This window comes from Pseudopipra pipra, chromosome 9, assembly GCF_036250125.1.
Source record: "Pseudopipra pipra isolate bDixPip1 chromosome 9, bDixPip1.hap1, whole genome shotgun sequence".
NCBI lineage: Eukaryota > Metazoa > Chordata > Aves > Passeriformes > Pipridae > Pseudopipra > Pseudopipra pipra.
In genome coordinates, this window is record NC_087557.1 from 8,527,331 (window position 1) to 8,544,236 (window position 16,906).

Here is a 16,906-nt window from a genome sequence, read left to right on the forward strand (position 1 = left end):
GTGTTATGTGGTTTTAAAGGAGAGATGAAAAAGCATTATCATTCCTGTCACAGCACGAGCCTTATTCCCTGCTGTGCCATCTCATAGTTTGAGATTACACTTTTATAACTTCAGAACTGCTATTGATGTTTTTTTTTTCTTCTTTCTAACTTAGTGGTAAATTCGGTAGCTTTTAAAATTACAGCTTTAACTGTTGCTCTGGGACTGTTCTGCAATAGAATTTACTTTTTTATCACATTCTGGTATGATGGAGGAGATTAATATTTTTCCATAGAGTTGTTTTGATTTTTGCATGAATCAGCAATCCTTTCTTCCTTAGAATATCTGTCAAGAAAACTGAATTTTCAAAATTAAAGCTGAAAAGGAAAACTTTTCCTCTACTTCAGAGAGATTCATTATATATTAGTTCATTATACAAGTATTCGTGTGTTTTTGCACATAAGCATATTTATGTCTGTATGTACATATGTATTTGTATATAGACAGTGTTTGTACATAGACAGAGAAAGAGAGACCTACCTACATATTGCAGAGAAAGTTTGTCAAATTAAAGCTGGTAATGTCTTTTTATATGAGTGAATTTTTTAAAATTTTCTAGCATCATTTTGCATTTTATACCAGTTTCTAAGGCATGCATTTTACTGGATGTAGAATTAAATTATATGTCTCTTTCCAAAATGTTTGGAAGTAATTAAAATAATGTTTTCCATACCACTTAGAAAAAAATGGTCCAATGAGAAGATTTTTCCTCCACTTGTTTGTTGAATTAAATCTGGCCTTTTCTGCGTAGATTTTCTTATATATCCCTTAGTATGATTTTTAGACAGAAATGACTTACAGACATGGATATAGTAAGCTGGAGACCTACCTGGATCTAGAATTAAGGAGTAGCAATGCGTTATAATGAAAGAATTCTACTCTCTTCATTATGCGACATAAGACTAATAATTCTTAAAAGTGCTTACAACTAAGTGTTTAATGTAAAACATGACATTTTACCATTGATAGGACACATACAGCCCATGTTATTTTACAACACTGCACTCTTAATGAGCTTCTAACCAGTAAATATGTCCAGGGATTCTCACTTTGCTTGTGTGTTTATGAAACAAACTGCCAAATACTAACAAGTGCTTCAATGACTGAAATCTCACACTTACCTGCAAACTTAATGTGGAATTTATTCTCAGGTTTCAATATCTGGACATACAAAGGACAATTTGGAGCAAAGTCTTTAACTGCCCAGGCTCTTAAAATGGTTTGATGATCCTAGAATAAAAAGTATGAGGTGATGACAAATAACCATGTCACATTAGAAAAAGAATCTATTATCAGACTGACTCCATTGAGGAAAACTCATTTTAAGACTAGTAATTTTATACCAGCTGGTGTGGATGTTTATGTACACCTTATATAAGTAATATTACATATTATGTGTATTACATAATTACGTATACACATAGACAAACTATCCAGTAATTCTGCAGACGTGGATGAGGCTGAGGCACTCTGTGTTCTCTCAGGCCTCTGCTTTGAGGCAGGCTCAAGCAGGAGGAGGATCACCAGCAGGGGATGATCTTGACAGGGATTGCTTCAGAGACCTCAACCCATAAGAGCCTGCAGGGTCATATGGGTACAGACAGACCAGACCAATGTCCTTGAAGAGTTGCATTCTTATCTTTGAAAGGTTGTGGAGACTAGGAGAAGTCTCCAACAACACCAGAAAAATCTGTATTCTCTCCTTCATGTTCAGACATTACAGTCTGGAGGAGTGCAAAATTCACGTGGATAAATGATGACTGGAGTCTTAGGGCATGAACTCTGCCCAAAGGCCTGGGGCAAATGGAGTGCCACAGGGATCTCTACTGGAACCTGTTCTGCTAAACATCTTCACCCGTGACCTGGAGGAGGGGTAAGAATGCATGGTTAGCAGATTTGCAAATGACACCAAACTGGAAGGAACTGTCAAAACACTTGAGGCCAGGACTGTCATTCACATGGACCAAGACAAGATGGAGGAATGGGCGGACAAGAACCTCATAAAATTCCGCAAGAGCACAAGCACAGTCGTGTCTCTGAGACTGAGTAACCCCCTGCACTGGCACAGGCTGGGGGCTGACTGGCAGCAGCAGCTCTGCTGGCAAAGACCTGGGGGTCCCAGCAGAGAGTGAGCTGAGCATGGTCTGGCAGCATCCTGGGCTGCTTTAACAGAAGCACAGTGAGTAGGTGGAGAGCAGTGATTATCCCCCTCTACTCAGCACAAGTTAGACTGAATCTAGACATTGCATCCAGCTTGCAGGCCCTCAATACAGCAGTATAAGTTGGATTGAGTTCAGCAGAGAATCACCAAGGAGGTCAGGCAGAATCAGAAACCCTGTGAACAGAGGGTGAGGGAAGGGAGCCTGTTCAGCCTGCAGAAGAGATGGCTTCAGGGGGGCCAAACAGCAACCTCCATTATCTATGGGATGGTTATTGAGCAGATGGAGCCAGGCTGTGCACAATGTTGCATGGCTGGAAGACAAGAGACAATGGCTGTAAACTGAGAAGAAAGATTCAGGCTGGATACAAGAACCCTTTTGCCCATGAAAACAGACAGTGAAGCTCCTGCTATGCTATCTGCTCCCTCGGAAAATTCCACACGAACCTAAATAAAGCCCTGAGTGACATGGTCTGCATTCATAACTGACTGTCAGATTAGAGACCTCCTCAGCTTTCCTCTAATGTTTGTAATCCTAGGATCCTAGTGTAATAAATTATATTTGTTGGAACGCAGAATAGAGAGCTTGTTTACAGAAATCTTCCACTAATAAGGTATTTTGACCGTCTCCTATCTTTCTGCAAGTGTCATCAAGGGATCATGTCATTTGGAAAGGGGTGACATTTGGATGTGGAAGAATTGTGTGAAAACTTAGATGGCAGTGATGAGTCATGTCTAATTAATCAAGAATGATGTAGCAGAGATGTCTTTCCAAAGAGACTCAAAATTAAGCCTTAAATGAGGACATCAGGAAGTGAGGGTTTAAAATTGTGGCTAAATCTAAAAAATAACAGTTTAATTAAAAGCAGATCTACGTTTTCGTGCAACTAAAACAACTGACGTCAGAATTTTGCCAGCTACTGACCAAAGATTCCAAGAGATTTCTCAGCCTGTTATTTTTGTCCTATGGCAAGGATGAATACTGCTATCCTAGAAAATAATCTATGTGATAATACATTAATATTTTGAATTTTATGAAATAAGACTAAATTCAGTGTATCAGCCATCAGTTTTTAGTTATTTCAAAACTAAAAAGGAATATGAGAGCTGCATCTAGGAAACAATACTTGGATTGAAATGCCTTGCCTAGTCATGGCATTGGTGGTATTAAAAGATAAAATATAAAGAATGATTCATTATATTTGCAGCATCAGCAATAAGAAAAGCTTTCAGACTCCTGAACACAAGGGAAAATCTCTGCCTGGAACAGGGCGTAATTGACATTTTCAAAACATAATATTTTAATGTCAATTGAGATGTTAGCAAGTACTTTTTCTACTAGAAATACTAAAATGGAGTCATAAGAGGAAGACCTTTTGAGAATAGTAAAATACATTATTTCACTTTTTTCTTATTAATAGTTTCATAGACGTAGGATTGCTGTGCGCACTCAGGAGATTCCAGAACTTGGATGTAACCTGCTGTAAGTTTTCCATGTATACAGTCACTTTTTCTTATCCTTCTTAGGGTTTTTTTTTTTTTGGTCATTAGGGGTTTTGCTGTTTTGTCTTAAGGTGATGAAATGCCAACACACCATAGAAATAGCAAATGGCTGGGTAATGTGATGGATGGCAGTCATATAGATACATTACAGGAGTAGTAAGAGGCTTGGGAGTGGACTAGGGACAGATTTGAAAATCATGTGTTGTTGAAGATGTTACTTAATCTTTTTATGCAAAAGGTATCAGGGAAGCAGTGATGGTGTGGCTTAATAACACAGGGTTTGCCATTACCAGTTTCCTCCCTTTCTTTCCACAGTAATCATTCAGACCACTCTGGCTGGCAAAAGTGGTGAGAAGAGGCTGTTTTCTGTATGCCACATGCCTAGAAGTATAGTTACTTCCATGTTAGATATTTTCTTGATTTTTTTTTTATTATTTTGTCTAAAAAGCCTGTTTTTTTCATAATGTGCAATAATTGTTAAATATAAGAATGAAGATTGTTTCATAAAATTATTCAAATGATGCTATTTTATTAAAAACCCAAACAAACATAGATCAACATAAGTGGGTGTCATAAAACTAAAAGTAGGAATCTCAACATAAAATATTTTTATGTAATTGTATAGAAAAGCAAAAGATTTCACAATTAAGATCTCTTGATTATTTGGCACATTTGCAGTCGTAACACTGCAAAATATGCCTTGCATTCCATTTGCTAACTCTTTGAAGCAACAGTCTACAAACATGTAATATATATAAAATGGATACTTAAATGCCCTGTACAGCTTCATACAATGAACTCAGTGTATGTGCTGTTCATCTAATAACTTGCATTATTGCTTCTTTTTCTCTCTTTTCACTTGGTATATACAGGTGTTCATGTACAAAAGCTGGTTATCAGTGTTTCTGAGTTTTTTTGCCCAGTTATTCTCCCAAATTCCACTCTGAAGAAGCACTCGAGGAGAGAGAGCCAAAAATACAGGTAGGCACTTCAAGTGATTTCTTAGATTCAGTCTCTCCATATAGTATTGGTGATACCACTGTTACAAATGGTGGTTAATATAGGGGTGATAATGAATTTTATGTATGAAAAGCTGTTTAAGTTTTAAAGTGGGTGTAACAGGAATTTAATCACCCGAACTCAAAGAAATACATGTAATATTTTAAAATAAATCTGTTAATTTAATCATCTTCTTGCCACGCAACTTGATAAATTAGTTATATCCTCCTATGTTTGCATCTGTATTTTGATGCTCTTAAGACAGTGTAACTTAGATTGCCAGTACAGTAGTGTCACACAATTTGATTAATGGAAGAGGGAGAAAAAAGGTGCAAGCTTGAACCGGACCATCTTTGAATTTTCAGAAAGCATCAGAACAAAGCTGTTAGCTGCAAAAATGTTGTCATTAAAACTTATTTACTAATGAAATAGCAAGCAATGAACAGCCATTGCAGTCAAGTATCCATTGCAAATGAGTAGATCCTCTGCTTGAGGACTGTAGCTGGGGAGAGAAAAACTTTCAGGGACTTTGAAAAATCACTTGAGTAGCAACAGCTGTTCTGGTCAGGAATCTCCTCCTTTTATTTTGACAGTTGTCAGACATAGGAGAGGATCCAAGACTGTCTTAATCAGTTTGTTAGCTTCATGACAACAGGGTGAAAAATCAGTTGTAGTTATAAAGATTGATTCTGGGATAACAGCTGAACTTCCTTCAGCCCAGTGACAAACTGTAACTAACAACTAAAGTTGTTAGTAAAGACTAGAGTTGGAACAACATAGGAAATTAAATCCATTTCATTTCAAAGCTCTAGGGGGCAGTAAAATAAAACTAACTAAATAAAAAATTGTCCTGTTTTCTACTTGCAGTATAAATAATTGCATTCCCTGTGAAAAAGTAATCTGACAACAAAAAAGAAAACAAGACAGGGAGGTGACACCTTGTTTAAAAGCTTCAGATCCCACTGGCCCTCAGAATATCATTGCTAGAGCTGAGATACTGCACTATTATGACTGGCCAGCCAGCCTTCCAACAGGGCACTCTGTCCCAGAAGAAGGTAACAGGATCGTGTCTTTGGTAAGATATGCCTGTTGGTATGCTTCAGATGCAAAGATAAATGAGATCTGATAATAGTCTGTACTGGTAGCTGAAATGTGCCTCATACCAGTTTGGTGTTTCCTGAGGAAAACACCAGTCCTGGAGGACAGAAAGGCTGCCTGGAGAGAGATGGAGCCGGCCATGACTCCAAAGCCCAAACTAGACAGTGCTGGCCAGAATGGATGGAAGCTCCGTGAGCTGTATGTAGAGTCCACTGTCTGCTCTATGGGATGGTTCAGCAGAGGTGAAAATTGTCTTGTCTTTGCATAAATTCTGGAGCAGTTATGAGCAGAGATGAATAGCTGATGTAGCTGTCCTTAATGCTGCATAAACCTACCAAGTGCAATGTAAATCACGTGCTCTGCTTATATATGGGATTTCTCATTTCTAACCACTGCGCAACTGTCATGTATCGCATGTTGTGAGATGAGATGATGTTGCTGATTTATTCTGAACTCATGGCTAATTTAGGCAAGTGAGTTTGGCTTTTTTTATACTTTTCAGTCTCTCAGAAGTTACCAGTATTTTCCCAGGTATTTGCAAGAACTCTAGCTTGTTCTTGTCCATAAGTACCCAGACCCTCTGTCCCTTCCAAACAGTATGCTTGCCTTGCTCGACTACTCCAGGATTACTTGCTGCCAGTTCACTGGCTTTCACTACTGTATTTGCAGGAGTCTACTGCTGATGAATCAAATTCAAAGCTCTTAGCTCATTAAGTTTCAGTGTTTTAGTAGGAGCAAGGATTTATTTGTCAGGGAGTTCAGTGACTTTCTGCAAGCAATGGGACCAGAACAGGATCTTTAGCCTTGAATAAAATATGGAAAATAAGTTATGTTTGATAAAATTTGTTCTGGGGGCTTATTTGCCTAACAAGGAAATATCCTTTTTTCTTGCTAGCTACAGCTTATGTTGCTTTTATTGTTCTCCCTTCTCTGATATGCTGCATGTGCAGGTATGGAAACAACTACCTTTTCAGAGCAGATGGAGAGTATATTAAGAAATACTAGATATGTAATGCAAAGCCCTCATTTCCCGTGTTTTACTGTCTCTATTTTTAACATTTAGAAAAATAATTGCTATTCCTTATAATGTAGCAGCAAAACAGTATTTTTAATTGAGATTGCTTAAACCTTACTTACTGAATTATAAACTGGTTCAGTCTTGTTAGGCAATTTGTAAGCATCTTTGGGAATATTCAGATTTATTCTGAACTTCCTTTGGAGTTTGAGATTGAACTGAATAGAGGCAAGCATTCAATAATTTTGTGTATAGCTCGGGGTGAAAAATTTAAAGTTATGTTCATAAATCCTTCCTCAGTGGACTTTTTTCCTGGATTTTTGTGATCAATAATTAATTTCATGAGCTGGAAGGGTTCTAGTTTATATTAAAATAGTTTTTTTCTTTTATCACAGAATAAAGATTTGTATTAGCAGTCTTCCTTTTTGGACAGTAACTTCATTGTTTGCAAGTAACTACCTAGCATGGGTAAAGCCATACAAACTTATTTAAAGAGTCCTGCCATTTGTATTTTTGAAATTGGCCAATATGAAAAATAGTCAAATACTCTCAGATATATTGGTTATTTGGTGTTAGTCACAAATGAATTTGTAAGTTGAATTCGGTCTTTACTTTGTTAGTGGTAAACTTTTAATACTTCTTCGATAGTTCTGAACAAAAATACCAGTCAGTTGATATATATCTCTTTTTAATAACTATAATTCTTTGAATTGAATATCTAGAGCAAACACTGATATTAGTCCAGGTGATTTGAATAGAAACCTTTTGACAAACTACTATTCTTGGGAGTGATTAATGATTAATTATCAATTTATCTACAAGGTGCTATGATAGTGCTTCTATGCTAGTCTGCCCTTGTTCCATAAAAAAAAACCTGATAAAAATTTACTTTATTCAGTGTGAAAATTGTTTTTTTGAAGTTTTTTAAAGTTTGTGAGAATGTATAAATTTCTACTTTTTTTAAAAAAATGTGTAACTGAAACAGTGTAAAATCTGAACTTCTTTGGTAGGTAAGTCATGTAATTTAGTATCTAAAGGGCAGTATCAGTATAACAACATGCACATTCATTCCTAGTTATTTCTTCCAAACTCACAGCTGCTGTCCTGTCCACCTCACAGCGGCTGCTCAGTATGAAACAAGCTTCAGCATCATCCATTCTAGAAGAGAGGAAACAAGACTGTTACATTCCAACAGAGTATTTACGTGGACTCGTGTTTCACAGTTCATAATCTTGCATATAAAAACAGAACACAGAGAAAGTTTAGTCTCTCTGTTCTCATTTCTTTCCCTGGTGCCAGTAGAAGCCGTGCCAAACTAATAAAAGCGCAGTGACCTCAAACACGCTTAATCTGCAAAATAAGTATCTGCTGTGAGTATAAGAGGTGGATAAATAGCACCAGTCTGCCTAGTGTGTAAGGGTATGATATGCCCAAGTTATTATTGATAAGAATGAAAAAGATGGGGCAGGTAACTTAATATAGACTTGTCTTGCCTAGAGATAGCAGGAAGTTGGGTAGACATCCAAGAATAATGTGTTTGGGTTAAAAAAACATTTCTGTGTATGTATGCATTAAATGAACTATTTTCAGTTCATGGCATTTTTGATTAGGAAGAAATCACGGGAGCTGTATGAGTAATTTCAGCTAAATATGGGAGCAGTATTGGGAAGATAGGGTCTTTACCAAAATTGTAGGAAATTAGATGAGATTTTGATAAGAGCTGATAAGGTAACTCGGGTGACAGTATATATAGATGATTTCATAAGGAAATGAAACCTTATGTGAACATATTCATCTTTTTCCTCAATGTTTTTTTGTAAATTCTTGAATCACTTCAGCTACATATGACAAGGATAATAACCAGCAACTAACATCTGTGAATGTCATTAATTTAGACAACAGAAACATTAATGACATCTGTGTTGAAAACATTTATTAGAACCCAGAGTATGAGAGAAGTGCTATTAAATGTCCTTAAAACTAAAAAAGCTTTGTCAATTATACCATTTTTATGTGCCAGTAAACTGACTCTGAGGCAAAAAAACCCAACAGTTCTGTTGCTTAGGGATGGCAGAAATTAAAGGGACCTCATATACAGAAGAGAAATTTGTGAATGAAAAAAGTATAAGCCAAAGAAAAAGAATGAATATGGTTCACCTAAGAAAGTGGAGGGCAGAGAGAAAAAATATTTGAGGTCATGACAGAATATGGAAGAAAGCTGTAGGGGAAAGAAATCAAGCATGGTAGTGTTATTCACTGTCTAGTGCTAGTCTACATGGAGAATGAGAACTGTTTTAACCAGTTACTGTGTTGTTTCAGTGGCTGAAGTAGCTGTAAAGTCTCCAGTCATGCTAATGAACAGTGTGGCACCTCATGACAGAATTTATTCAGTTTCTTTGTTAAAGCTGCACACATAAACACTGTTCAGAGAACACCAAAAGTTTGCAAAGTGATGCCTTCAAAGACAGGAAGAAAGAATGAGTATCATTTTTCTAAAGTCAAATTGTGTACTAGGGCATAGAAAGAAAAATACAGTCTGTTATTAACTGACTACTCCCTACTTACACAATCAGCCAACTTTTGATATTCCTTTACTTTGTGGTGTGACCTCCATCATGTTATTTTCACATTGGATTTCACAAATAATATATGTATAAATTTTGATAATGAGATACTTCTTAATAATTTCATTGTTGTTTTTAACCATTATTTATTAGAATAAGTTTACCATGTGCCTTGTTATCTTCTCAGCACATTATGTTCTCATTAAAAAGAAATGCAGCAAACGTCTTGGTACTGGGTTATATTTCATATTAAATGTTCTATTAAATTCCCACTATGCTGCTTCTCTCAGGAGAGGCTGAAAATTATTCTGTGACAGGTACATTCAATTACATGTTCTGCAGGAAAAAGCACAGTTCCACAGCTGACTACCTCCAGGTTATTATAAGTGAATATCAAGATTATATTTAGGGAACAGCCTAATTTTTCTTCTTCTAATGTGTGGAACAAATGTCAGCTAAATCCACACATGAATTCCTTCTCAAAATCAGCAATAATAAAAAAAAAGAAAAAAAAAAAAAAAGGAATTTCACTAAAAGAAAATTTCTATTCCTGAAAAAAGCTTTATTGTCTTGTCAAATTTTAAACAGATGTAGAAGTAGCTGTTTTTTCAGTGACAGAAGTCTGAGAAGATACCACTGCTCATGAGGTTTCTCACAGATGAGATTCTTGGAAATAACTCCCTTTGGGTAAAGAAGGCTGAATGACACAAATAGACAGCTATTGGCTTCATTTTTCAATATCTACATTATAGAGCAATGCCGATAGGTTAACTCAGTTATGTGCTAAGAATCAACTTTCTCTCTGGAGAGTGTAGAGAGACAATCATTCTATGTGAATTCCACTAAGAATTCCTTCACAGGCTCGACTGATTGAGGAATGGGGGGGGAGGTGTGTGTGAGGAACCGTGTGTGACTGATGTGTTTTGGTAAGCATCACTCACTATTAACTAGCAGAGAGCAGAGAGCATTTCTTAGAAGGGGTGGATGTATGTGGTAAGAGGAGGGCCCTGAAGGAAGACTATATGGAGGTAAAATAAGTGCTTAATATTGCCAGGCTGAACTTAAGAAGAAATCAAAACTGTACAGTGGGTTCAAAGGGTGATAATTAATTATGGTTCCTTTTTTTCTCTTTAGTTGGTCAGGAGAACTACCATCACATTTACCGTATTTTCTCAAGAAATAGAGACATATTCTATTATTACTGTCATTTTGGAATATACTGTTCTGCTTTTTCAGAGGAAATCACAAGCATTCTGTTTCAATACCTTTAAACACTAAGACAGAAAGACAGTAAAAAAAATCCGGCCAAATGAAAATGCTCACAGATATTTGTTCCTTGAAAAATTTCAGATATTAAGGAAAACTAATTATATCAAAGAGCTTTGCTTTGCTTTCTAAATACACATTCTAAATACACATTTCCTTCTAGCACAGCTTTTGTTGTTTGTTAAAACTATTTATCAAACAATATGAGTGAAACAAAAGCAAAAAAACATGATCAATATTTGCCTACTTGGCTCTCAACAGGTCTTGATCTTTTAGTGCTGAGCCTTGCAGGTAGATAACTCTTTGGGACCACATTGGGATTTGTAACACCCTTCGCACCTGAGCATCCATCTCGGTAGGGCACAAAATAACAACATAATAGTCCTGTCAAAAAAAAAAAAAGGGAGAATAGTTATCTTATTTTCCTATGTTACCATTTATTGTAGCTGGAGAATGAGTCAGCAGTGACTTGGGATGTCAGAAATGTCTCTGATAGTCACTGATAGTCAGAGTTGATTTCCCCTTTTTTTTTTTTCCTTTACATTAATGGGTGATTCCATACTCTGCTTCCTGTGCTACAGGTAGTCCTTGTTAGGAAAAGAAAGGTTGGTCTGAAGCATATATGTGTGCAGAGATTAAAAGGAGGGGTAAATGGAACATGAGAGGAGAAACTGAGAGCTTAGGACAGGCCTGTCACAGAAGTCTTCCTTGGGACACTCAGGGTTTGTGGAAAGCTTTGTGCACTGAATGCAGTGCACCTGCATCCTTCAGCTTCCCAGTTCATAGAATCATTAAGGTTGGAAAAGATCTCTAAGATCGTTGAGTCAAACTTGATTTCAGCTGTGAAGGGAATGTATATAAGCTCTTTTATTCTTCCTAGGTAGTATTTGGACTTTTCTTCTTTGTCTCCAGCGTATCACAGAACCTGACTCATTCTTCAGGTTAGTTGACTAAATTTTGGATTTCAATTTGTGTTTGCATCTATAAAAAATGTGATTTCTTTGTGCATTAGCTTATGGCTCTTGCTAGCTAATTATTCTGGGGAATATTTTGGATTTGGGATTCGGCAAATTGTTGCTCAGCTAATTGAGGATTGTATTTGTGTGATTTTTTTGCACTAGTTAATGAAGCATGGTACACAGGTAACTTAGTAAAAGGCATAGAGAAGATTTAGTAAAAGAAATAGTCTGTAGCAAAGGTAATGATAACAAATCCAAATTTCTATCTCATGTAAATAGGCTTTCAGATGTTCCAAACAAGTTATATGACAAGTTTGCAGTAACCAGGGAATATGTGTACACTAAGAAAATCTCTTCCGTGTAATTTTTTAAGGTCTTTATCCTTTAAAGTACAAATACTTATTTCTTAATTTCCACAATTTCCAAAGGATCTAATCTTTAAAATCCTGTGCAGGGTGCTCTAGGATGACCCTGCCTGAGCAGGGAAGTTGGACCAGATGACCCACTGTGGTCCCTTTCAATCTCACCTATTCTGTGATTCCAAACACTGGCAAAAAACAAAGCAAAACATGAAAACCAAAAGATGCTTTGACTTATGAGGATTTTTTGATCCAGTCCCAAAATAATGGGAAAAAACCCACTTTCATTTATTTTCTACTTTGGGATAGAATCTAAGGAATTTGCATGGAAATTCGTGTTTCTAAAAGGACTGGCATAATTCAACAAGACAGTAATTCTACCTATTTAGTCTATTTACCTCAATTTAAAATTCTATACCTCAGCTTCTTACTGCAGTTATAGATTCCCAATTCTGCTAGCTATTCCCAAATTCAGTTTTACAAATTAAAGACCATTTCAGAAGCCTTTCTGAAAAAAAAAAAAAAATCAGTATTTTGCGTTTCTTATTTTTTGAATTTTTTATTATTTTTTTTTAACTCTCAGTACCTGCAATCTGGGGTGAGCATAGAATTCATTTAAGAAATCCATAAGTAAGTCAATCTTCAGAGAGCTTACACACAGCACAACATGTTTTTCTGTCTGAGCTCTATATCGACTGTAGTTTCCACCGGACTTTTGTCTCTCCATCCATAAATATGCCAGCTGTTCAAACTGCAAGAGATGCCAATTGTCAGTGGAATATAGACAAGTAGGTGTGCAGTACAACTGTATAATGACTTCACAATGTTGCATCATTCAATCTCATGCCTCTATGAAAAGCTGCCCTTAGCCCACAATGTCTTTTTTCTTTGTAAAATGTTCAAGTGTATGAGACGAATAACAGGGTGATTGAAAAACATGGCAATAGTGCCAGAATCTACCACACACAAATAGCAGTGAAAGTTCAGTAAAATATCATGAGATTACATTAAATCTTAAGATTTTGGAAAAGAATGAAGGCTGGCACCTTATTTCTTTAAGTATTTTATACCTCTGGGCTCTCTTTATCTAGTGTCATGTGACATAAGTGGTTCCCTCATACGAAAGGTTAAATTTTCACACATTACTTGGATAGAAGCACCATTTGACTTAGTTTGGGCAATAACTCTTCCCAGAGATTTTATAATGTTCTGAAGGTGACCTGCTGTATACTCCCTAGTCTGTCTTATAAATTTAGATACAATTTAAAGCCACAGAAAACACAGCAGCTGTTAATACAGCAAATTTGCTTTTGTCACCTGAACAATATAGGCAGGCCAACAGTAAATATTACTAGTCTGAATCCCTGAGACTAAAGAGAATACTGTAGCAGTCTGTAATAAAACACACAAACACCATTTCAAAGCTTCTTGTAAGTAATACATGCTTAATACTGAGCTCAATTTAACTATATGTTTCTGTGATAGCTGCTTTTTCTCATCCACATTCAACTGATGGGGAAGTTGAATCATGAATAATAACTGATTGCATATCATAGCAGGACAAAAGCTCAGCAAAGAATGCCTCCCACATTCTGCGTATGGAAAACTGAAGGAAGCCCCATTATCACTACAAAGTTATAAAAGAAAGTAGCTAATAATAGGTAAATTTATGTGAAAGGCCAGTAGATTCTAGATTATTTACTGCTAATGTAGACCTCTTATTTCTGAAGTATGAATTTCTAGGAAATTGCAAATTTCTTAAGCAGAGCACATTTTAGTTTTCAATAGAATATATATTTTACTAATTTTTCACTGAGGGAGAATATAATTGTATTAGCACATACATCTGTGAATACAGACATTAAATATTTAGGTTATAATTAGAGCATTCAAATAACTTCAGTAAAATTAATGCTAAGAGCTTGAGCTTCCAGCCTCCCAGGGTTTCTGTGTTATCTGCTCACAGTGAGCTTTAGTTCACTGTCAAAGAAGTTGAGTCTGGAAACTCTGCCTGTGTGAGAAACTTTGGAGCTTCATGGTCTAGCAGGTCTACCATAAGCTTTGATGAAAATGCTCAGTGTCTCCCCACACCCTCTCTTTCTATCACAAGGTCTGGGTGATCAGTGGAACAATGAACATCTTGGCAGGGCTTCCCATGTAACCTCAGAGTTTCTGTCATCCAGCCTCACCTAATGAGCTGGAAAATGCTTGGTGCAAATTTAACAAAGCCCTTTGAATCCTTGAAATATTTGGATTTTCACAAATCAGTCTTTTCCCATTAAAACTGTTAGAAAGTCCTAAACCTAAGTAGGCATGAAAAATTCCTAACTGTGCTTTTGGCTCTGTGTGTGTGTGTACCATACACAGCTGTGAACCCAGTTTGCTGGAGTTGCAGATTTAATGAGATTTTTTTCAAGTTAGCACTGAGCTGTAAGAGTAAGAGAGGAAGTGGAGAGAACCAAGATTAGAAACAGGGAGAGCCTGCTGAGGAAATGCTACACTCATAAAGAAAGTGCTGGCTACTGTTGTGCTTTTTTTTTTTAAATTGCTCCATTAATAACAAACCCATATCTCAGGATAAAAGAAGGGCTCTGTGGTACATGACGGGAGCAGAAAGCTTTCATCAGCATTTGAAAACTGTTATTAGTGCTCTGGTTTTTAGTATAAATCTAGAATACAGGAGAACATACAGGAAAAAGGAAAAAGAATAATAGAAGATGGTTCTTTTTTCTGACATTTTTTATGCAATAATAATAGTAACAATAAATTATTTCAATTATTATTCTTTTGTTTTAAAAACAATTCTAAAGAGAAGAAAAATCCAAATTTACCTGGATGGGCAGCACCACAAGAGCAACACAGATCATAATGACAACAAGCAGCTTTGAAGGCCATATCTTGGGTGTAACATCCCCAAAGCCCACAGTGGAAAATGTCACTATGCAGAAATAAAGGGAGTCAAAGAGAGTCAACCTGTTTCCTGCTCGTTCCAGATGCTGAATTCCACAAATACTATGTAGAAAAGAATGAATAAAGACATGAAAAATAAAAACTGTTCAAGCTTGATGATTATATGTGCAGAGAACTATTTATTTTCAGAATTCATAAATTGCTTAGCAAAGACATTTTTTCAAAGAAGAGCAAAAATTAGTATCAGAACAGAAGTGCATTATTGATATAATTTCCAAATGTCATTTGTAATAAAAGAAACTCATTTTTTGATTATTCCAGTATGATAGGCAAAACTGTTGCTAGGCTTTGCTTAGTGGCTGTTGTGAGGGAGAGGTGGTATATGGAACATTATGGATTGATGAAATTCCTTTCTAAACCAGAACAAAACAGATGGTATATAGCTGCCACCATTCAAAATTTTTTATAGATATCTTTCAACTTTTATAGGGAGAGTTTGCTGGTATGGCCAAGAAAAATGTACATACTTTAAATCTATCCCTCTTTATGTTGGTCTCTACCCCTTTGGGTGGCAAGAGTTACTAGTGTGAACTAGTTATGAGAATGTGTTGCATATCTGAATACTGTTGATACAAATGGGTACTGACTGTCTAAAATAAATTAGAATGTGAGAATTGCAGGCTACTGAATTGTCAGAGTAAAAAGCATCCAGGGTCAGCCTTCAGGCAGAAAGTGGAAGATGTCAATTGGTAAGAAGAGCCTGCTCGCTAAAAGTACAGAATAGAAATATGGGACTTGGTTGTCTTTAACAGCAGAACAAGTGAAGTTCATCCCTTCCAGTCACACATTCCTGAGAACAAGTAAATGGTAGCCCAAGTTAACTGGTAGTTACTTCTCTTGTAATCAGCATGATGTGCTTTTGGTTTTGAGAAGCAGTAGGAGAATCTGTCCCCAGGTCATACTGCTATTTCATATGTTGTAGATTTTAAAAATATTTCACTTCGTAAAAATATACCATGATAAAGAGCTTCCCAAGCTTAAAATGTGATCTTCTCTGACACAGTAGAATGGCTTAGATGAGTTCAGGCTTTTTAATTATATTCACCTATATTAAAAAAAAAAATCAATTGCAGTGTGAACCACCCTGAATAGCGGTTTTTCCCCTTGGAGTCAGCAGAATGATTTGTCCTCAGAGAATTAGATAAATATTGATAAATTATATCACAGGCCACAGTAATTACTCTAGAACATACTAAATATAGTCTCTTCATATATGGTATCCAAATGGTAACAGTAACTCCCTAATATCTGCCATGGTAAGATCTTTGCATCACCAGGAAGACCCTGTGTTTATAACAGTGTTAGCAGTTGTTCTTCTGTTCTCTGTTCTGTTCTCCAAAAATAATTTAGCTGTGGGCAGTGGCATTTCCAGAACATATGGATCAAATTCCCAGTTTCCTTTTCACAGTTCTAGCATTTGTAGTTTTCACACATCTCAAAATGTTCTAAAAAGGGTGGGGTTTTTTCCCTGTTGTTTGCCTAAGTTTCATGCTTCAGTCAGAACTGATATTTATATTCCATCCAATTCGTCCCACATTTTTCACTGGAGTTGTAATCTAGATCTTCCATAATTTCACTATGTTCACAGTTTTTCTGGGGATTTTTTTGTGATTTTTTTTGTGATTTTTTTTTTATTTTTTTTTTTACAAAAAATATAATTATATTTTTGTCCCTGAAAATACTAACAGAAGGACTGTAAGAAATTATGCTAATGACGCTTTCTTTTGGTCTCAGATCAAGGAAGTTTTTCAGCTAAAGCCTCTTCCAGTATTAATTTGAAATAATTAAATATACTGTAGAGGCATCAAAGTGTGGAAAAAGAACCCATTTTAATAACAATATTCACATAAGTTACATGTAGTTTTAAAAGCAGAACGTTATGGATTTTTTTATTGTTATTATTCCTGACCACCTTGGTGCATTTTCTTCTCTTTAGTTGTCTTTTTTGGGTATATCCCTCAAACACATAACTTTGA

General features: G+C 36.1%; 1 protein-coding gene and 1 long non-coding RNA gene across 7 annotated transcripts in view; one reads left to right on the forward strand and one right to left on the reverse strand.

Annotated features, from left to right (window-relative positions):
• LOC135418808 (uncharacterized) overlaps window positions 1–16,906 on the forward strand; it is a 129,673-nt gene that overhangs the window by 90,138 nt on the left and 22,629 nt on the right. The gene's annotated exons all lie outside the window — the stretch shown is intronic.
• KCNT2 (potassium sodium-activated channel subfamily T member 2) overlaps window positions 1–16,906 on the reverse strand; it is a 118,184-nt gene that overhangs the window by 39,656 nt on the left and 61,622 nt on the right. For all 6 annotated transcript variants that reach the window (XM_064664446.1, XM_064664443.1, XM_064664444.1 and 3 more), the window contains exons 10-14: window positions 14,792–14,972; window positions 12,547–12,711; window positions 10,890–11,026; window positions 7,907–7,970; window positions 1,161–1,269 (exon numbers count right to left, since the gene is read on the reverse strand). In XM_064664446.1, coding sequence (XP_064520516.1) covers window positions 1,161–1,269; window positions 7,907–7,970; window positions 10,890–11,026; window positions 12,547–12,711; window positions 14,792–14,972 — 656 coding nt within the window. The remainder of the gene's footprint in view (window positions 1–1,160; window positions 1,270–7,906; window positions 7,971–10,889; window positions 11,027–12,546; window positions 12,712–14,791; window positions 14,973–16,906) is intronic.